Raw genomic sequence first — 23960 nt, forward strand, 5'->3', positions numbered from 1 at the left:
AACTTTTGACTGCATCGGCGACAAATGACGACTGTGATGGTCTTGATGCGTTTCATTGCACTATTGAAATCGCTTGTTTTAGCGACAATATGAATATTTTTGCACCAGACTGATTAAAATTATGAACTTTTTTAGTACACACATAAAATCACGCCGCTTTCCCGTAGAGGTAGGCTATAGACCAAAGATTTTCCCTATTTTTTCTAGATATGATGATTAAAACATGCAGATCCAGCGGCAGTGTTCTTAAAGCCAACTGTATCATGTGTAGCCAATCAGTTAAAGGTCTTCGCAAAGCTTGCTCTACTAAGACTATGAAGAAAAGAAAGACAGTGATTATTGCATATAATTTATTTTCTCTTTGTTTTATTACCACTCTTCGAATGTTCTAAATATCTAGGCTTAGAAGTCTGGTCTTAGTCTTATTTGTTACCTGTCAGTGCGTGTTCTATTCTTTTCATTGTACCTCTCACCTTTCTCTAGGCAATATTGTTATACAGTTTATACTTGAGATAGACATTATCTTACTTTAATATTGATATAGAAATATTGAACAGTAAGTACAATGCTGTAAATATTGATATGATTGGTAACAAACTAGTTCATTGATAGAAAAAGCTCGCGTAGCAACTTATCGGCCAATATTTTATTCCCATTAGTTTAAGCACTACCGTTATTTATGGTTAGACTACAACTAATTCCACCGTTGCTTTCTAGAATGTGTGACGTCATAATTATATATGCTTTATGACTTGCTATGAATTAATTTTGTATCATGGAGGCTTTAGGAACCTGTAATGCTGTATAACTTAGCCATTATCGGGTCCCACAAGTATGTGTAAACGCTGTGCAATTTTTCTGTAGCTTATTGATGGTTGAAAAAACAGGATTCTTGTAAACCGGGGCTCCAATTCAGCTTAAACCGCTGAAGTCTAAAAATTTTGTTAAAAAACTAGCACAGATTATGAGGCCTTTTCCGTATACGTGTGCGAAAGTAAAGTTAGGTAAAGATCAGGCTCTCTTTCAAGGTACGAAAATGACCAAATTTACCAGATATTGAAGTACTTGGTTCTTTTTCGTACTTCCAATGCACATTCTATTACCAAGAGGTGAGGTTTGTACTTCGTACCCTCGACCTCTCGGTAAGTTCGATACCATAATTACTAGGCTGTTCCGTCGTTAAACTGTTTAAAACAAGTACATACAAAACATATAGCAACTAGTAAGTTTTCTATCATCACGGCTCAACTGTCACGGGGTTGACAGAACGACATCTCATCAATTATCCCCCACTTCGCATCACGTGTGACAATTTTGACATATCGAAAACACACAAAAATGAACCTTATGTACTTGGTATAAGCATCACGCGAATGACTATTTTAATTTGAACATTTTTTACCTAGCTCGGTAGGCCAAAGAAGGCGTTGACCGCACTTTTTTGTGTATTTCTTAGAAATAATTAATAGAACAGAGTATTGTTTACATTAATTATGGTAAAGCTAATTAAGATATACCAACATACTTGTATGACGTATGGAGTTCGGTAATTACTTGCCACACGTAGATTTCGTGAACAAAAAATTGTTGGATCTTATGCCTTTTACGATTAAAATAACTACGATAATTTGGAATTACTGGTTATATTTTGCATCTTTTTTGACTTTTTCCCCGACCTAATATTTCTTACATGACGGAGTCAATCTCATACCGTCTTTCGTCCTTACAATGCGCACTGTAATGCAGCACCAAACAGCATTGTTACTCAGAATATAACCATATAAAGAAGCATCTTATAATACCCGTATAATCTTCACATTTCCAAAAAGTTTATTAAAATACTTTTCACAAAAATATCTGCAGTTTTTCGACAAATTAACTTCGTTAAACAAAACCTGCCAGTTTAACTCAAAATCGTACAAGGAAATGTAAAATTAACAACATTCTCAAAATCGTCATATCCCGGATTTGTTTCTTTACGAGAGATACTAAGAAATGTGACACATAGCGGGCAAGTGAATGCATTGCATTCTTGCATTAATGCCCGCTGCCATTCAAACCTTTCACTTGAATTATTGATGGTTAATTACGTCGATAATAGTAAAGTTGTACTCAATTGTTCACGTATTTTATTTGTACTAATTAATTACATATTATAGTTCTTTACGCTATTAGGAAGTATGGGAAATGTGAAGGTTTTAGCGTAAATGCTGTTACTGGCTTCTGAACTTTACAAGTGTAAACTTTTAGGATTTGTTTTTTGGAGCGAATCTTATTTCTTGCTGACTCAATCATGGCAATTGCCATTTAACAGTTCAGTATTCTTATTCAGAAAGCATAATATGCAGTGTTGTATAAATAAAACATTTTTAGCAGTATCAATATCAATATTAAAATATGTTGTAAAAACCAAAAGTATTTACATGGAAACTCGACTTTTACCAACCAAAATACGCAGAACAAGAGACTAATTTCCTCATTTTATAAGTTGCTTTACCTTTTATCTCGAGAACAATTAATGGGAAATACATTTAATTTTAAATACAGACAGACATACATGGTATTCGTAGTGTAGAGTGAATTACGCCGGTGGGTCGGCGCGCGCGCATACCTATGCGTGCTTGCCATGGGAGCCGATGCCGCTAAGCTTTGTACAAGTACATAATTTAATGTGTCATTTTACCCAGAAATTTGAATTAATGACTGTTCTGTTGGTGTTAATTGAATTTTTATTGAAATATTAATCACAAATCTTGAGAATGTTTTATGAACGTGGTGATGAAATTTTAATGTAGTTGCATAGTGTAATATTGTTCCCTATTATAATAGCGTAGCCTGGAGAGGCAGAGATTTTCAAAAGTGGATGAGTGGTCATCCTCTTTTTTTAAATATGCATTAATTTACGCTCGTAGTTTTATATTCTACTGATATTTTAAACGTGAAAGTTTTTGTAGACAGATTTTTGTTACTACTTCAGGCAAACAAACCTACCTACTGATTAGATTTCGTTGAACTTTTTTCCTGTGACATCCAACTAAACAAACTTGCAAGCAAAAGCCTTTTGCCCATAAAGCAATCTAATCGCGGTAATTATCAAAGACCATTGCTGAACTGAATAACGAAATTTGCGAAAATCTGCCAAATATACACTACACAAATACTATTACTACTGAGAATACTATTGCTACGACTGTCCATTCAACGCTACAAAAATCGATATTGTCACCCTATCAATAAGAGATTTATGTCACGCAATATCCAGAATCGTTATAAAGAATTAATGTTTGCGTTTTTAAATCTCTTGAAATACTCCCCATAGATCATTCTTATGCGTGACGTTTGAAGCTTATAAAGTCATTCGGCATTTTTAATGTACTTCTACCCCAATATTTTGAAGTCAATGGATTCGAAATGATAATCAATAGGTGCTTAGGCTAATCCTTTTAAATTGAACGACTACAGAGCTAAACGCTTAATAATAAATATGATAAATATTGAAGTTTATTGCTATTAAATCTATATTAGTCAGATTTTTTTTGAACTTCTAAGATTTTATTTCTAATGGGCAATTATTGCCTATACCTGCTATAAAATATACTTGTTGTATGTAGTAAATATGTAGGTGCCCGAGTTTTCTACCCCCGGTTTCTGAGGTACTCAGAAACTGGGCATAAGTGCTTCTCTCTCTGGTGAGGTGCTAACTTATATCACTAGGCTATCACTACTTTTCTTTCACAGTGTGTTAATACATAAATTATCCGATACCTTAGTTTACGTATATTCTGAACTACCAATACTGAGTATCTTTTATCGCAACACTTTGACGTCATCAAAGTATTTGAATACCAGTCTGTTCAATGACTGAATAACGTTTTTGTCAATTTAAATACTTTGGTGGAAATTGTTCTTTAGCTACCAAATGATGATTCATTTGGTGGCTAACGAACAATTTCCTGCCTTAATCAATGGCATTACATGTGTTCTTTGTGCGATAACTCAAGAACGCATTGAGGGCAAAAGGGATTATTAATTAGTGTGGGATTCGAATCCTGAACGATGTTAACCAGTGATTAATATAACGACGACTGGATAAAGGCTGAGCAGGGACTTTGCACTTTCATAACTACCTACTAGTAGGTACTAAATGAAACAATTTCTGGAAAAAAATACTATATTCATATCGAACTCCTAACTTCAGTAACAAGTAAAGGCTTTGCAACCACTTCTCTATCTTTTGTTTATACACTTAAGTTCTATGCTTTTGTTATCAAACTGAACTAGTCTTGGAAAACTATTTTCGAACGAATTTACAAATCTACACTAGTATAGTTAGTTTTAGTTTAGTTTAGTTTAGTATACTTTTAAAAAAATACGTTAATGTATTAGGTATGTTTCGTTTTTGCGCTACTATAATGATATGGATTTAGGAAGTGCGATAGATTATGTCCCGAAAAGGCCAGTAAAACTGCGTTGTTGCCAAAAATAAATATTTTGCAACGAATGCATACAAAAAAATAATTATCAAAACATAGAAATTTTAACAATTTATTAATAAGTTTCTTTTCACGGGCAACAGCTTTTCCGAAACGGTGGCAGATTTGAAATAGAAAAAGGTTATTAAATAAAACCTAATAATATTTGTCTTGACTTGACTTGAGTAGAGAATAAAGCTGACGGAATTACATGAAAGACTTAGATTCAATAAAATTTAATTATAAAATCGGTGCGACATTACAAAACAGGTAACAATGAGTCCCGACACTTGAAGTGACAACGACACAACTTACCGACGGGCTCTGTGTCGGCACTACACACGCGCGCGATTTATTGCACACGTTCCTTGCTTTGTTTTGTTTCACATACAATGTTGGCTAAAAGACGGTAGACCTTTAGTTTCAATCACGTTTATGGTGCTTACTCCGCTCCTGTTGGTGCTAGCGTGATGTTAGATACTCCGACATTTTTCTTGTAAATATGGCTATCTTATGCAAAAGTTTTATTCAAATCCGACTGTTCATTGCAAATGTGTTTAAATGAATGAAATTTTTCTTTCAGTAGTTAACCCGACTTTTTAACTAATAATACTGTGCTCTTAAAAAATGCACCATTTATCTTCAAATTGTATTAATTATATATTAATGTTCACTTAATAAATTATCAATTGAAGGTCTGAAGTGCCCAAATGGAACATAATTTATTGAAAACAAAAGAAAAGTCGTAAAAATAGAGTCAAAATGACTGTCGTTTTACGGACAAAACGAACTATTCTTGTCGTCAGTCATTAGGAAGGTTAAGAGGTTAAAAGCTTTCGTATCCTACACTCTGATCACATTATCCTCACGGAAGACCAGGCAGCCGTCGTGTCCAATTCGACAAAATGCACGAAAATAAAATCATTTTCCTCACAACACATACTTGTATTCACCCATAACAGTCTCGTTAGCGTTGTTATTTCTCAAGCGTTGCGACACGCGGATCTCATGCGAATACCTTGGAAATATCCCAGAAAAGGATCTTACATTTATTATTACTATGTTTGAAACTTATTACAAACCTTGATTATATAAATTCCAATAAGTTATCACAGTTTTAAGTTACTCTGATGTCCTGCAGTGCGTGTGTCTAATAAGCCATAATTCATAGAAACATAATCGTCTGTGTAATCTATGAGCGATTAAATCCGGCCGGTGCTCGTTCACCATTCACACATCGAGTTCACACTTGTTCATTTCAAGTAATTATACGACACAATCATATCATGGGAAAGACCTTGGACAGAGTATTTTAGTAGACAGACTAATGATGATGATGATGCCTCAGAGCACGCTAATAAACAAACAAACTGTCTAATTTACTAGTGCAGACGATTTTTTAACGAATCACTTCGTCTAAAAACTCAATGAGCACCCAAAAAACGGTTAGTTCAAACTCAACGACCGAATCTTACTTAACACTAACATTTTTGCCGCCATTTTTTCCAGCCAATGATGTAAGCGGGGTCGACGCCCCAACACCTGTTGCTTATGTTTTTTTTAATCGTGTCTGAGACTGGACACTCGTCTATTAAGCACTTAGTTTTTGTTGCAACCTCTTAGTTGATTATTGATTTGTGGTTACGAGTAAACGTAGCCGCGTAGTTTTCCTGTTAGAGATCATACTGAGCTTTGTGTCAAACGTTGTACGTGTGTAAATAAATGTGAAGGGGAATCTTCTATTGAAATTGTAATAGATTATTTTTTTCTATAATCACCAATTCAATTACTAAAGAGCTATCGACTCGTGTTGCCTTTATTCTTGTTAGTTACAATATTCTTTTACTATTATCTAAAGCAAATACGGCTGTATATTTTGCCAATATTCGACAAAGAAAACACGAAAAAATCTAGTTTGTTTTTAAAAGATAAGGTAAAGTTGGGAGCATCTCAAACGCTGGGATTTGAAAGAAAAGTTTAAGGCTTTAGAGAGATAAAAGCGGGGGTTTGTAGCGGGAATCGATCCCGATCCCCATGAAAAGGGGATTTGGAAGTTCCTCGACGTATAGATTCACCTTTTTAGCTGTACGCAAAAGTTTACAAGTGTGTCGTCGATATAAGAACAAACTTCTTGACGAGTCACGTTTGATCTTTACTTTTATCCGAGGGGAAGAAAAATAGATAAACTATTTTGCAAATGCACTGACCTTTACCCTTCGCTAGTGTTGTTTTTATCCCCCAACTTTGAGATGATATTCGGTTTGTCGAGAATTTTCTCAATTACAATGATACCCGTTTACGCTCCCTCTTTTCCGGAACTATATCAAGTTTCGTGGCATCTATCAAAATATTTGCGTAATAGAGCTTTGGATATTGTATCAAAGTAGTATTGTATAAATATAAATATGTAACTATAGGAAATATATTCTGCTATTGCATTCACGAGACAACTTCATTAAATACGATCTACGCATTATATAGCTAGGCTACTAATACATAATTATTGAACTTTTAGAACCCAAAACACATCGCACAATTTGCTAAATCACCCACAATCCCGTTGAAAAACAACCGTACATTTTTTACAAAGTTAAACCAAAGCAAAGCTGTGGAGCTTTTATTACGTCACAAAACATTGCGATAAGCTCGAAGCACCATAAAGCTGGCGGTGTCTTTCTTCCTTCAAGAGTTAGTTTTAAAGAGCCCCAACAATCTAAGAGTATGATCTTCTTAGATCGACGCCTGGTTCAGTGGCAAGACTCTGACTTCACTTTTATGAGTTTTTAAGTGGCCATTATGGCAATAGAAGGCCGAACTTAATGTCTTTATGTCGAGTACACGGGGTCGTGTACGGAATTATTTGATGCTGCGTTTGAATTGAGCCTTGTTAGTGTTAACTTGTCGGTTTGTTTGAGGGTTTTCTGTCACATTATGAATAACTAGCTTCGCCTTTTTAGCCAGCGACTGAGTGCGCGTGAATAGATTTCCCGGGTTAAAAGTATCCCATATGTTTATCGAGGTTTTAAAAGTTATTGTGTACCAAATTTCTTGAAAATACGTTCCGTAGAATCTGTATGAAAGATTAAAGAAAATACATACATCCATCCTCATAAACTTGCATGTTATTATGCATACCTAATATTATACTATTAAGTATGATAGTTACCTGACTGATAAATAAGCAGAATTTAGTAAAAACTCTCAACCAAGCAATGCATTTCCAATGTACTAAGAAGATAGTACTTTTGTAAACTGTAATGCCATTATCTCGTGAGATTCTGTGTAAAATGTAAGTATAACTTTTGCACAGCTAGTATCGCTGTTCTTTTATTTTAAGTTTTGAGAACCGTTATGCACTTGATCATAAATTAAATCGAGTAAGATAACTATGCAATTAAATACCGATTAACATTAGCATAATAATACACAAGATAATTCGGAAACAGAATAACGTGTAGGTACACTAAAAACACCGAAACATTTTGTCGGTACAAACAAACCAAAAGAAAGATTGCACCAAAGAAATGTCACAAATAAAACATTACATCATTACGTGCACGCTCTTGACTTCATTAATCACTAAGAAAAAGAACCTGCCCGTTTAAGCCCCTGTTTTTGTCTTTATTGATTTCAATTAGTTCACGATGACTAATCACCCGGTTCTGTTTACTGTCTGTTATCGGGCAAGTCACTCGACTGAGACAAATGCGCCCCAAACAAGTTTAAAGTATGAAACGCCTCCGAGGATGTGGTGTCACTGTAATTTTAACTTTTTTTCTCTTCCAAATGACTTGAAATTGTGAAGTAACCTGATAGTTACTCTAACTACGATACCCTTAGCCTAATTCGTGAGAATTTTTCTTAAGTTTTGGACAGTGGAGGTGACAATTTGCTCGTTATATTGTTACTGCCGGCAGTTTTTCTATCGACCCCGTTCCCGTGATATTTGTGATTTCACATTCGAGTAAACAACACAGTTATGATAGCATCATCATTTTTCCATTATATTCTATTTGCTTGACTTTCTAAATGATGTTGATAAGTACACTTCTATTTTTAGACAAAACACTATCGTCGAAATTGATGCAAATTTAAACAGCAATGTTTTCAATTCTTCTATCGACTAGGCTTGCTCAAAATTCAACTAAACCGATAATATGGTACTAAACCACGTATAAATATACGCAACATTGAACGGTTAATCTGAAGTCAAGTTATGCCGGTAATGAGTTGTCAGATGCGTTGTAACAAAGCGCCATAAGTCTGTGTATGTAATGTACGGGTGATCTTTAAACCCAATGTGCCACTGGGCCATGGGAACAAATGAACCACATGCTTGAAATTCTCTTGTGCTCGCGTTTCTGTGTCGAAGTTATATACAGAATTACAGATTAGGTTTTACATGTCCGGTTTGAGGTGAACCTTTCAAATGTTAGTGATAGAATCGAGAAATAGATGTATTTTTTGTTATGCTGTGTACTCAATAATTGTTTGTAATATTTAAACTCCAACTAATCTTATCTAGTCGCAACGCATTTTCTTTAACTACACTATTCTTAAGACCTAAGTTAAATATAAAATTACATTATTAGTCAGGTATAGGGCCTCCTTTTCTTCAATACAAGAAAAATTGTAAGAAATTGAAAAATAATAGTTGGATACACAATTTTGAAAAGGCCTACACACAAATTACAAATAAAACTTGTGCGTTTCGAAAAATCTAATTCAATCGAAGCAAGAACACTATAATAAAACTTTCTTTATCTTGTTCGCAGGTCCATGGAAGTATGGCTGAAGTCAGGTCGTCTTCACAGCGAGATCTTAGCAGAACAGAAGTTGAGTGAGGGTCAGCTGAGAAAGCCTGGAGAAACAATCATATTCTGGCTGAAATGTGAACAGGTACGTTGCAAAAATTTTGTCTTTCATTCTGTATCAAAACTAATTATTATTTCGATGCAATCGCACTTTTTACAGTATTAAAAGTAGTGGTACCGCATCAAACAAAGACTGGATACAAAACACCTGGACCAGGCTTTACCAGACCAGGATCGGTAGAGCTAACAAAACACAATTTATCACTTCGCAATAATTAGAAAAAGCTAAAGAAGAACATTAAAATTAAAATTTATAAAGTGAGCACGGTATATTTTTGCTGTGCGGCATGTGCAAGGGTTGAGCGCCCTCCCCGCGGCGGGCGCGGCGGGGGCGCGGGGTAGTGGCGCGGGGTAGTGGCGCGGGTGGTGGCGCGCAGATGCGCCCGCGCACCACCTGCCAATCAGTGCGCGCGCAGGTGAAACGCTGTTTACGTTTTTTTAACCCTATGAATACGACCTCCGCGATGAGCGATTAATAACGTTACTTTGTTGCTGCCTTGTTTAGTATAATTGAGTATCCGGGGACTTTTAGATTTTTGTTTTGGGTACCGTTTGAAGTATAACGGGAGTTTACATACACATTCTATCTATCCAGTTACTTTTTTCTTTCTTTTTCTAAAAAAATGCAGAGCTTTTCTGTCTCTTTTCATATTTATTTATTAATCTTAATTACTGGAACAAGTTCATGAATTATATTAATGGGATAAATAACTACGATTATAAATAACTCAGAATCATAAAAATTGCAGGCTATTTGTTATCGACGTGATTATGATATGATAATTATTTGAGTAATATATTTCTAATTGGTGCATATTTATTACAAAAATAATAGCAATGTACCGCTGTATAAATATAATCATCAATATTTTCTAGATAACTAAACATTGGAAATAGAAACACCGGGCTTAATTAAAAAATATTTTTTTCTTAGATTACCCTATCACGCGAGGGTAACTGGTATCAGGCATGGCTTACATTAGCTTACAAGCACTATCGAGAGTACACCTTTAGTTCTCCACTACACCGTTTATGTAAAATATCGGCAAGTCTTTAATGTTTGAACATGTTCGATATCGGTATAAAGACTTACAAGAAATTCAGTTGCTGCTTAGGGTTTTTTATAGGAAAGAACATTGTTTGTTGAAGTGTCAGGTCATTTGCAGTTCATAGTAGTAGAAAAAGCAATAACAAGCTATAACATTGTAAGGTTCATAAATATGTTATCTACTGGGAAGACGAAACAACTAACGATGAAAACAATGCATATATTTTAATCTATTAAGCGTTTAAAAGTAACAGGTACAAATGGTATTAAAATTTACAAAATGTCAAGCGCGGAACACAACTATACTTCTGTTCATAGTTTCACGGATGATGTACTCGAATCAGAAGTCAGGAGTATATTTCATACATACACGTATCGAGATATAAAAATATGAATTATGAATCCTATCAATAAGAGACAAGTAACCAAACTTCAAGCTACTTCGGTACTATTGAAACTTATGAAATTTCCTTAAACTCAAACAGAAATTAAATAGCCTTAAAAGCACAGCTTTTTTGCGACACGGTAATCAAGAGCGGGACCTGGTTTATATCATTTGCATCGACACTCATCTCGAACTTACTAACAATCCATACTAATATTATAAAAGCGAAAGTAACTCTGTCTGTCTGTCTGTTACTCAATCACGCCTAAGCTACTGAACCATTTTTGCATGTAATTTGGTATGGAGATATATCGATACCCGATAATGAACATAGGCTACTTTTTTCCCCGGGAAAATGACGCATTCCCATGGGAAAATTCAGTTGGCGGACGAAGTCGCGGGTAAAAGCTAGTGGTACATAATTTTAAAATCATATTCGTTTGGATCACCAATCAGAACTCAGCTCTCATATTCAGATCATAGAAAGATTTAATCACGATAACAGTCTGATGAGCGGATCTATTTCTAGATGCTTCTCCGTACTGGTATAAAAAATGAGACTATCATCTAATCTGCCTTTTGTAAGGCTGTCACTCATATATAAATTAGTCGTTTTAATGCTCATAGCCAATAAGCTTATCGTATTTATCTCATATTGCAATCTTTAATTAAGATTTCGGAGGCCTATGTCTGGTTTCTATTTTAGGGTTCGTACTATGGAGAACAGGTATTTTGGTATCAGAGAAGACGCTCAGGTACCAAATACTTAAGATAGCATTTATTAAACTTGCGCGTTAAATAATTATTAGCAGATTCCGACCTGTGCCGAAACGTCAAGCAAGTTAAAGAAAATAAAACATAATCTTAGGCCAAATTGTATAAGACTGGACTGGAGACATAAATTAACTGCTTATTAGCAATTTGAGCTTAGACATCCAATGTAATACTTGCATTAACACCAAGACCGTTCTCTGATAAAGTTTAAAGAAAGAAATGCTCAAAAACACCTATATTTTATTCCCAAACACAACAACAAAACAGCTCCTCACGAACTAATACATTAACTTATTACTAGTTAAACCATCATCACATTTCCTTCGTGGGTCAACACTCAACACTGCATACTCAGAACATGTGACATTCCCGATATAGCCTCGCCCACAATACACGAACTTTTTACCTCCACTTCTAAGCAGATGTTTGATTACAATAATTTATGCTCGCGCATAGACGATGCCCAACAGGTGTATCGAAATATGAATTAATTGGAATTTTTAGTTGTTTTAGGATATATTTTAACTGTGTATGTTTACTGAAAGGTGCTAGATATTAGTAGTGACCATGTTTGGTGAAACTAATTTTTTCGCATTAGGACTTACGCGATAAAACATCTACTTTTTAAGTTAATTTTTATAAATGATTAGCTTTTGTCCGCGACTTAGTCCGCGCGGTTTGTGCTTTTAGACAGGATTTTCATACAATTCTACTTTATCCCATTAGAATTAATCCTTTCTTAGCGGATGCCTACGTCATAACATCTACTTGTATGCCAAATTTCAACCCGATTCGCCGGGTGGTTTGAGCTGTGCGTTGTTAGATTACTATGTCAGTCAGTCACCTTTGAGTTACATATATTTAGATTAAGCTTTCAAAGGGTGATTTGATAAACACTAACAAAAATTTCCAAAAAATGTATTTTATTTGGAACATTGATCAGCGATCCCTAGTGTCTTCTGTATGAACTAAATGTCAAGTATATTTTAAATGTCGCGTGAATGTATGGAAAATAAGCCTTTAGACCTTATATTATCATATTATTTATCTCATTATTCTTAAAATATTCACTAATAAGCATCATCGTGAATTATTTTGCGAATAACTTTAATAATAACGTGTCATTAAGTCCCGTTACGCTCATCTTTATCAATTTACATGAATTTTATACGCATAAGGTTAATTTAACAAGAAAAAAATTATCCTACAATTTTAAAGGCAGTGTCTCTATATTAACTAAAAAGCTTTGTGTTCGGAGCTATTGAATTTTGCGAACTACTATTCGCGCTTGTCATGTTTGGAAACGAATCATGATACGAATTGAAAAAGCCCTATAGCGGGGTGAAGTAAGCTACTTAATATTGCGTAAGTTTATTGATAACTTTTGTTGTTATTGCTCTCCCGAGATGAACTTGGTGAAAATGATTGCATTCTACAATTTATTATCATCAATCAAACAAGTACCTACACCAGTTATATAAAATTTTAAAAAACCTGTGTCAGTGAATTCTTAGAAATTACCACAACGTAGAACGCCTTATACCCTTCCCTTAGTTGTAACGATAGCAAAACCAAAGAAGTATATAAAAGCGCATAAAAAAATTCAAGAACCGATATGCAAAGCACTTAACCTTAAGAAAAATATTTACTAAAACTAACTATCAATATTACAAAGTAATCAACATAGAACCGCGGCTGTTTAATTAAACTCATTTACATACATAACTTGCATCTAAGTTCTACAACGCAAGCTTAACCATTGAATCTAACTTGCACCTTACTCACTTAATTATCTTAACAAATAGACAAAAAAGCTTTTTTCTTCAGCAGGTGATGCGCACGAGTCGCTTCGGCTAACATCGGGCCCATTCGGTTTTATAGTTTTAATTGATTGCGTAAATCACATTAATGATCATTTTTGGTTAGCGCCACTCTAATAGGCCAGTTTATCTCGTCCCAACATTTGTTAAAAAGATAGTGTTTTCTGTTTTGTTTTGGTTTAAAGCAATTGGGTTGTTCCGATCTTATGTTAATTAGAAAGATCTGGTACTCATTTATATTGATGTTATAAAGGATTCTTGGAGGCTTTAAACGAGATAATATTTTATAGTAATTCCAAGAAATTGCTTATTATTTGTAATTGTTTTGTAACTTAGATAATGACACCATATTTGCTTGCGAAGCCTAGCTTACAAACTACTCTTGGAGCGTAGTGAAGCTTTAATGTTTTAATACATATTTTTATTCTCATTATTAAACATGGATACATCCAATATGAACAAGTCAAGAGCTTTTCTACGAAGGTTTTTACTCCACAGGTGCTTGAGTATTTTTAGGACCGTAATTCTATTCTTCATACTTGATATGAAATACTATAATAATCATATAATAATATCGAAATGAAGGTGGTGATATAAATCGGTTGGTTGGCGTCGGTTGCGCGGCACGCGAGCGGCGTGTGGCTGCGGCTGCCACCTGTTGCGCCCGCGCACCCTCCACGCACATACGGGATGATACTTGTATACAAGACGTTCTAATGCATTCCTTTGCTACCTGGCTTTTAAGCAAAAGAAGAAGATTTATGAGAAATAACTTCTATCATCTGTAAGCATTGATAAAAATGTAGTTACAATAGGTTTCGTGACAACAATGATTTTCATGTTGTTTTATTTTAGACAAGTTAAGACTTCAATCTGCGCTACTCTCTTTCTCTCCCTCTGCATGCTTGCATGCTATGAATCCCATATGGTAATGGGGTCAGCCTTCCTGATCTTTCTCCTCCACTTCGCTTTCGTAAACCGTCTTCGGAAACCTCACACTCACTCCTATCTTTTTGCACTGCAGTTTCCCATTTAATTTTTGGCGCTTCATAGTCTCCAAATACTGATCAATACCTACATAATAATGATGTAGTATTGATTCCTTATAAATTTTAAATTAATCAAAGAAAGAATGAAATATGAACAAAATAATTCGTCTATTTTAGAAGAAAATAAAGGCATGATCTTAAGAAACAGAGATTTTACAATTCGGCGAAGAGTAAAGTAAATTTTGCCCTTCGGTGCATCGGACAGGGCCGCCGAAAGACCTAGAAAAGCCCGTCTACTTGTAATACAATTTAGCCTTCGCCATAAATATATTTTAATGAAAACTTATCATTATTTGGTCTCAGTAGCCCAAGGCCTAATAACTATCACTGACCCACTGATATTTGAAAGTAAATATTAGTATACATAGTAACAGACATAAAAGCTCAAACCAGATTGTAAATGTGCATAAATAGAGACCAATATGTTTTTATTATAGAGTTGCTTAGCAACAGAGTTTTTTGAGGCATTATTTTTGTCCAAAGTTTAGGTAGGGTATAGCCATAGGTAAATGAATAACTCCAGTTTCTGAAGTACATTTAGCGGCAGTTTATCTATTCAATAGCGTTTAAACTCATATAAAAAAATCAGTTTGAATAGATAAACTACCGCTAAATCTGCATCTTGGTTATGAAAATACATAGGACCACAACGACACAGAAACAGTACAAAGTTATTTTCGCCTTTACTATCGACAGTTTAACGCTTTCGTGAGATTGAATACCTATTATGACTTACTCTTAGAAAGTAATTTTGTTCGTTTTTAAATTATTCGGCTTATAAAGACATATATTGTAGGAGCCGTGTTAAGAAAAGCTATCAAAATACCAACCGTGAATAACTAGCTAAGCTATTCGATATGAATGTATGAAACAGGCCCTTGTATCAGGTGTTGGCAAATTTCTTTAATAATATCATCAAAAACAAATTGAAGTTATTCTTTATTCCAATTCAATTATTTATTTTTATAGGACTGCTTTTGTGATAATTTACCGTTCTCATAAAATAAAGCTTTGATTTTCTGAATCTAGAGCCTACTGCTATAATTGCGACCAATAATTCAAGTGATGTTATCAACTAACTATATATCATCGGTTAAACCAACGTGGTCACAATAAATTACTGATTATAACCAATCAATACATTCGACTACCAATTAAAAGTCTCCAATGAAAATATAATTGACGCTGTCGTAATTTTAAATCACCCTGTACGTTTTGCGCGCGCACCTGCTGTTTTCCCGCCTTTTTCATTTTTTTCTTTATTTCCCCCTCTTTAACCCGACTTGGCAAGTATAATAAGCCAGTACGTATTATGGTAGGTCATTTGACATCAGTATTTTAACCTTTTTAATGTGTTGTTGTTTTTTTGCACCGGAACTCGCTCACATTCTTGGAATTCAAACGGTTGGCTGTGTTTGTTAAATTACTTAATTTATTTCTTTGTTTCTGCTGTCAGAGAATTGTAATATAAATATTTAATGAGCGTCATTATGCTTAGTTTTCTCAAGCTTTGCCTAGCAAATAAAGATATAAAGGCAATGGGTCGTGCAGGTGGTGTTAGTTATCAAGCTAAGCGAACGTACTGGCAGCTTACACATTGAGTTAACGCTTACTTACAATAATAGGCATAATAAGTTTGTGTTGTAGCGCATTAGGAGCGCACATGCATATGGTAAACATGACCGAGTCCGGCTGCCTTCAGACAGGACAATAATCATTGGGGCTTATGCCGGTGTCAATATCTTACCGGCTGATGACGTCACTTGTCAGGTTTTTATAATAAATAAGCCATCAACCTCCTTAGCACATCAAATGCGGACTAATAAATGATTTCACGTTCATTCAACGCCTCTCAATCAGTGGACGTCAAAATTCGTCGATAGTCGGTATCAAAGCACCGACAGATACCGAATACCGATATCGTAATGTAGGCTGATAACTACAGGGATGGAATTACCAACCGGCTAGACAGCCATTAACTAAGTAAGGAAAAAAACAAGAAAGTACTTACCACTTCATTTGGATGTAATGTATTGGTCAAAATTAAAAAAAAAACTGGTTTGAGGGAATGTTTTCTATAAGAGTACTGTCGCGTAGATCATGGGTCTATAAACTTCTACAACAAAAAAAATACCTTTTTTTCATGTTTTCGTGTTTCCTAGTGACAACTGTAAATTCAACAAAGAAGTTTAGTTTATAGGTGAGCAAAGCTGGAATGTAACATAGCATGAACTAATAACACTACATCACAACCATTTAATATCTACAGACTTACAAATTACAACCCAATCATTTTTTACGATACCCATTTAAGTGGTCCGTCATAACGTTTTTGCATTCAAAGCATGTAACCGCTTCAATCCGGCCCTGTATTCTTCTGTCAGTGTAGTGAAACTCCCACGAGTGTACGAGTACCGACAGGTTGAAAGCCAAGTTCGTAGACCCCAAACAAATGACAAAAACTGTTCACAACTTAAGCGCGAGTGAAAAAAAACGTCTTAACGCAACTGATTAAGTAATTTTGGCGGACTTCAATGACTTGTGATATTTTGGTAGTGTTTTGATTTTGCGTCTCAACTGAGCTTAGCTAACAAAGAAAGAAATCGGTGGTGATGTGAATTCACTGCGACTGTCCCGCTGCTGGGCACGGTACTACTCCCGAGTCGGCGATGGGCTAGGTCTTGAGTCCACAACACTAGCTAAGTTCGGGTTGGGGGCTATGCACTATGCATGGGCTCAAGAAATGTGTTTAACAACTTTTAGACATATAAGGTTTTATAACGATGCCTTCCTTATTGATGTTTAATACATTGCATTGTTGTGTTTTCATCAATAGTGGTTTTTAATGGTTTCAACAAAATGAAATCGTTAGTCACATTATACATATTATGTCGTCAATACATTTTTACTAGTTATTTATTAGTTAGATTATTTAAAACCCAACGTTCTCTTCCTTTCCTTCCGATTTTAAACCGCTCAATGGTTTACAAGTTTACTGTTGTAACATGATATTTGTACTAAGCTGCAGCTGCAAGCAGTTTTTGAGAAAAAGGGCTTTGACACCCTCGTAGACAGACAACAAAGCTGCCAACGATCTTTGAAGTCGGTCTGACACTACATAAATATGGCGACGAGATCTCCTTCACGGTAAAGTATTTAATCTATGACAATATAGATTTTACAGTTTAGTTTTTAATAGTATTATAAATACATATTTAGCTCTTTAATTTGGTGTTAACAAAAAGTGGGGAAGAATCGTAATCTGCGTTTAATATAACATACTTTTTACTGAGTTTTCCGTTAGGTTCATATAGTGCTATTTTTTTAATATGACCCGTGAACTGTAAGACTTGAGATCATTTCTACGTCACACGTAGGTACATGTTATACGTACGAGTAGATACTAAGTTGGAATATTGAAGTCATGCTTAGCCTAAGCTTTACTCTTTTACTTTAGATACTACCAATCTGTTTCGACCAATTTTAATTAAAGCCTCTACGATACGTAGCCTCATCCGTAGATTCGTATTCTCCATCAGGTTGAATCAACGCTTTCAGGAATTTAACCAACTCATAACTGGTCGTAAAGATCTCATAAGATTACAAAGTTAAGAACTTCATCTATCTAACTCACAACAATCTCATATAATCGCAACACAGCACGAGTTTTGGCGCGAACCCACAACGTCGCTGCCATAGACACTGTATATGTTTTTCTAAACTTTTTTACGGGCAACGGCACACAAAAAATCCGCCTGTACCTCGCATCAATGATAGCCATTTAATGGCATCACGATGTGATAAAAAGCCCTGGTGTCGATAAAAACTAAAATGTAGATCGTTTTGAAATGAACATACGCGAGTTATGTTTTTGTTCGGTCACATTGTTGTCGCTATGGAGTTTTGTTTTGTTATTAAGGTTGCAATTTCGTTTGCAAAACGCGTTTAGAGTTCAACGAGTTTATTTCAAAGAGAACTTTGCTAAGAAATTTTTACCGTACCTCAGGGAACTGTTGAGAATTTTAATGTTTAATTGTGAGTTATATGACTTGTTGTTTTAGTGCTGTAAATGAAAGTCGAGCTTGAATCCTTTCTTAAACTTGGGTATCATTTTTTAATGTAATATGTCTGTAAAGTACTGAACTTTATTTACTATTTATGAGCCTAGCTTGTTTTATTTTTTCGATTGAAGCCCTAAGGTGCTGGCTTGAGGAATAAGATATTGTATTAAAATAGTAATTATGTTTCAATTACAACGCTCTTAATTTCACTGAGCATAATTTTCCAAACGCATTTTCTGTACGGAATTCGCAACATAGTTTCAAATTAAAAGCCTAGAAAAAATAATGTGTTTCCTACACGTTTGTCGCTTTTTACACGCACGTACTAGCTTAATGTCGTATATTAAATAATAATTAGTACATTATTATCCGGTAATAGTAGATACACTACGCTTAGGGCTAGGCTGGCAACACTAATACCTGAACGAAAGCCAGCTGTTTATTTTTTTGTTCCTTTTTCAATTATACGTCTTCGAAAGAATTCCATTTGAATAGGGGGCTTTTGAGACAATTATTCTACTGTTGTTGCTGTGCATTAAATAGTGATAAAAGTATATTTGATTCCCCTCACGGATGAAACTTTTGAACAATTCCCAGAGGACAGTACCGTTTTCCCGTGGAGAAGTTTATTACGTATTAACAAAAGTCGAAAGTTTTTAATAGGTTATAACGCATAAACTCGTGTCGTTAATTCAGTAATAGTTCATTTGTAAAACGATTATTCTTAATAATACTACAAACTTGGTTTCTAGAAACATTTACGAAACTTTTAGAAATATTCTCGATAAAAGAAAACATGATTGCTAGCAAAGGTATTCACGTATACAGTCAATCGAAATACAAAAAAACTACTAGGTATACAATGTTAAACTTCCCATTCGAAAAGCCTTAAATAGCATAGACATTCCTATTTGAAACTGAATAGAGTTTCCGTATATTTTAAATCGAGTATGAATGGATCGATTTGAATCGTTCGATAGCTATTCGCAAACTCGCCAACGAAACTTCTATCTCGTTTTTTACGATTACGCAAACTCCAGACACGCGAATGATCGATTTTAAATGCACCTTTAGATTTACGGAATCCATTATCATACCTATAAATGTTTAAAATATGGCGTGTCTGAATTATTTTACACTCTTAGGGTGAGTTTACACATGAAGAAGTAAGCGATATTAAATTATAATATATAATTTTATAGATATACATACATATGAATCGAAAATTCTTTAAGTAATGAATTATTGAATCAGTATCTCTTACTATTTTTAAATAGCCTATTTTAGTGTCCCACTGCTGAGCAAAGCATACATTTTCAGTCTCCTCAGTCTATTGTAGGTGACATATTTAACCAAAATGTATTACTATTCGATATTGTTAAACGCAAAAATTCTAGTTTCAATATTTTTTCTAAGTCTCGTACTGACAATACCTAAATACACTTTGATACTAAACAATAGTGCTAGACTGAAATCTATTATCCATCGACAATGGTTGCAACTTCAAATACGTTTTATATTATCAAAGTTATAATTACTTCTCGGTATTGCTTTGTGGAACCAGAACTGATCGGACATTGACAGTTGACTAAATATGGACTAGAATAAAAATAAAGCTGAATTAAGGTCAGAAACATTTTAGTTTGGTTTATTTTTGGTTTTAAAAAGACTATTCCTACAATACGTTTTGCTCTTGTGTCGAGGGGACTTTTACAAATATGCAAACAACGGAGACAAAGTACAACCAGACCCGAAACAACTAATTGTGGATCGCAAAAATATTTGTTCCGGGTGGGAATTGGACCCACGACCTTCCTATGCACTGGTAGTAGGATAGTAGAGTGGCGAAAACTTGAACTACTGCGCCACGGAGATCATCCTTTTAGTAGCCTGCTTTTGGTAAAATGACAAAGGTCATAAATGCAACACTGCTTTTTGCATCCTATGCACGAAGTACTCCGCAACTTCGGACTGGCTTTAAAGGTTGCCAGATGCCAACACTCATCTTTTTGTATACCCTACTGATTAATGAAACTATTATAATTATAATTGTATCCATTAAACAAAAGACAGAAAATTAACTAGAAGAAGACTATTTATCGGACTATTTTTACTTATGCACTAAAAAATAAATGGCACTCGTACAATATAAGCTAGTCTACATCAATTTTAAACCATTTCGTCCCCTACCAATAACCCCTTGAAACATTTCTCGGTAACACATTACTATCGTGACAACACAGCCTAACATCTGTTATGTTTTTTTATAACGAACTTAAACTGGCATCAATAGGCACAATGCGAAAAAACACTTTTACTCTTACACGGAATTGAAAAAAAAAATTGTGATTATATAAAAAAAATTTGGAGAAACGTCCGGCTGCCGTAGACTGTCAGGGCTGTCAGATTTTCAAATTTCGAACTCTAGTGACTTGTCAAAATTATGACAAAGGCAAATCGTATTTTTTTGTAATTTCGTTAAGCAGTAACTTGCATACTTACTTATTTAAATGTACTTAATTAAATAAAATGAATGGAACTCTTCTTTCCCATAAATGAGATCAAGAAGAGCATCCAGTGGATTAATTATATCAAGATAAAGATATATCAGATAATTGAGAAGTGAAAAAACTATAAGCAATTAAATAATTACGGTTCAGTTCATTGTTCTTAGTAGTTCACTTGACTTTATGACAATCTTAAAAATAGGGCTGTAATTTTTACAAACGGTCGTGGGTTCGATTCCCAAACGGAATTATTATTTGTACGATCCACAAATTGCTGTTTCGGGCCTGATTGCACATAGTGTCCGTTGTTTGCATGTTTGCAAAAGTCCCCGCTTCACAACAGCAATTCTTAGTGCGAGAGTTGTCTTTTTAAAGAAAAAAAATAATTAACTAGTTTTTAATATGCTACGACGTGTTAAGCGACAAGATAATTTTTCAGTTATGAAGACGCATGCATGATGATTGGCATGCCATATATTATAAAGCGAACGCTAATAAATATTGCAATCATCATTAATCACTTTACAAGATACGGTTTAATATTTATTATGTAAGTATGCATAACATCATGTCAGTATGCATGCATATATAACTTTATTATAATAAAAGATATTCATAAAAAAATTTAAGTTTATCCCTCTTATTCATAAAAATATATGAAGTTGAAAGGCTTATGAAGAGTTTTGTTTCTTTCACTCCTTAGCGAAATGAAAAAGAGAAAACATATAGTAGTTGTTTAACTAAAATAGGTTTATAGTGTGTTTATGAATAAAAGGGTACGTATTTTATTTGTATATAAAAATAAAATTTACGAAAATACTTAAACAAATATATTTTGTAGACCATTTTTTTTTCTTTTAAGTCTTTTAGAGCGTTAATCTACATGTTCAACCCTAGTTGTAACAATTAGCGCGAACCATCGCGTCGTACTAAGTCAAGGGCAGTCACCGAGGCAGCTGGTTTCCTACTGAATTTTAATACACTGCCGATTCAGAAACTACGACGTTATACTAGTTTTACGACCGCTCCCGAGGTCAAGCCGACTTCAACCGACTTGTAACTATGCGCGCTTTAAAAAATACGCTTATACATATGTACTGCGTGTGTAATCATTTTTTTATTGTACATATTATTATATATTTCCTGTGCAAGACGTTACTACAAGGTCCGCCAGTCATTAACCTGATGTTTGCACTCCGATAAGCGGTTACTATCTGGAATTCGGCAGGTTTCGCAACTCATATCATGCGTTATTTGCACTGTAATTTAATCCCTAACCGACAACTGTTACGAATTTTCAGCATGATTTATAATTTTTGCTGCATGTGACTAAAATACGCATTTACGCCATGAAAACAAACTAAGCAAAATTTTAAAGCAAGCTCATCCTAAATTCAAAACATAAACAAGCACACGTTCATTGAACGAATAATTTTGACAACAATTTATTTAAAATTAGGACTTTCCTGCCAAAATCGTTTAGTTTCAAAACGACGCATGGAAGCCATCAATATATCTGTCAACATCGATCTCTTTAGTGTATTAGTATGCATGAGCCGTGTCCAAAGTTGTAACTTTCATATATTTACGCAAATAAGATACACTTTCGTTATTTCCTTAGTCGTAAACTTGTCGAAGGACTCAGTGAAACCTGTGAAACGTACGTCGCATATCCAAAAGTTTGTAATCAAATTCACAGATGATTATATACCCAATCGTATTTTATTTATTTTAGAACGCGCAAACTTCGGAACGACGAATACAAGTTTCAACAGCGAGCGGAATTTTTCATTCATTGACAACGTATGAATTGAAACGCAGGAGCATAAATTAACTAATTCTAGCATAGTAGCAGACACGTAATATTATAATATTTTAACGTATTAATTCTAATTAATACTCAAAAATTCTGGGCACCGTCCAAGGTCAGACGATACGTAGCGCTTGAACTTTAAAAGCGCCCATTTGGTTTGAATTTATTTCAATATTTAAGACGATTTATAAGGCGTGACCGAGGAAATTCATTTTTGTGGATGCAGATAAAAAAAGCTTCAAACGGTATGGCTGTTTCCGAACGATGCACCTAGTAAGATTTTTAATTTATTTTACGTCGCGTCGTTTTCATACAGCCATGTTTTGACTGTATACCAAAAACATCTTAATTGGCAGTTACCCGGTTATTAAGTTAATTGACTATTTTTATTACAAAGAGATTATGTTAGAGTATTAGTGTTTAAGAATTCTAGACGTTGTTTTGATACTATCTTTTGTAAACGCCTACAATTACTTGCTAAACATGGCATTAAATACTTTTTGTTAGTGACGTGTTTCGTCTTGAATCGAATTTTACTAATAATAGTGTTAATGTAGAGTTAAAAACCGTGCCCAGTAGTCAGCAATATGTTATCTTTCTAATATTTGAAAACTTATATTTCTAGTGTTGTTTACACAGGTCTCCATACCTCTACCAAAGTTATATTCTCTAAGATTCTCTCTTGCTTTAAAGCATTTTCTATAGTAATCTAAAATATTAATAAATAATGAAATCTTTATTAGATACTAACGACTTCCGTAGAATAAATGCATCATCAAAATAAATCCAATTAGTTCAGTCCGACTGTTTTGACATAAAAAACATACGATTTATTCTATCAAAACAATTTTAATAGCCAAATATATGAAAGTTAATTATTATAATTGAATAGTTTCCCAAAAATGTTCTCTTCGGACTCGATTTCGATTTCATTATTTTTATTTTAACACAATGACATTTATATTGTTATAAAGGTGGGCATTCACACGACGACAAATTTACGCGACAGTAATGGCTCGTTCGCAGATCATAACGATTTAATTTGTCGCGATTGAAATATGTATGAGTTTCTAGGGCCGTTAAACAAATCAATTCTGTTTCCCTAACTATGCCGTTAAATTTACAACTAGTGTAAAACTGAAATCTGTTATAGACCA

General features: G+C 34.4%; 1 protein-coding gene across 1 annotated transcript in view; it reads left to right on the top strand.

Annotated features, from left to right (window-relative positions):
• Window positions 1-23960, top strand: part of LOC142978184 (tRNA dimethylallyltransferase) — a 239685-nt gene that overhangs the window by 188041 nt on the left and 27684 nt on the right. Inside the window, exon 4 of the mRNA XM_076122514.1 lies at window positions 9248-9371. Coding sequence (XP_075978629.1) covers window positions 9248-9371 — 124 coding nt within the window. The remainder of the gene's footprint in view (window positions 1-9247; window positions 9372-23960) is intronic.

Source organism: Anticarsia gemmatalis, chromosome 14 (genome assembly GCF_050436995.1).
Source record: "Anticarsia gemmatalis isolate Benzon Research Colony breed Stoneville strain chromosome 14, ilAntGemm2 primary, whole genome shotgun sequence".
NCBI lineage: Eukaryota > Metazoa > Arthropoda > Insecta > Lepidoptera > Erebidae > Anticarsia > Anticarsia gemmatalis.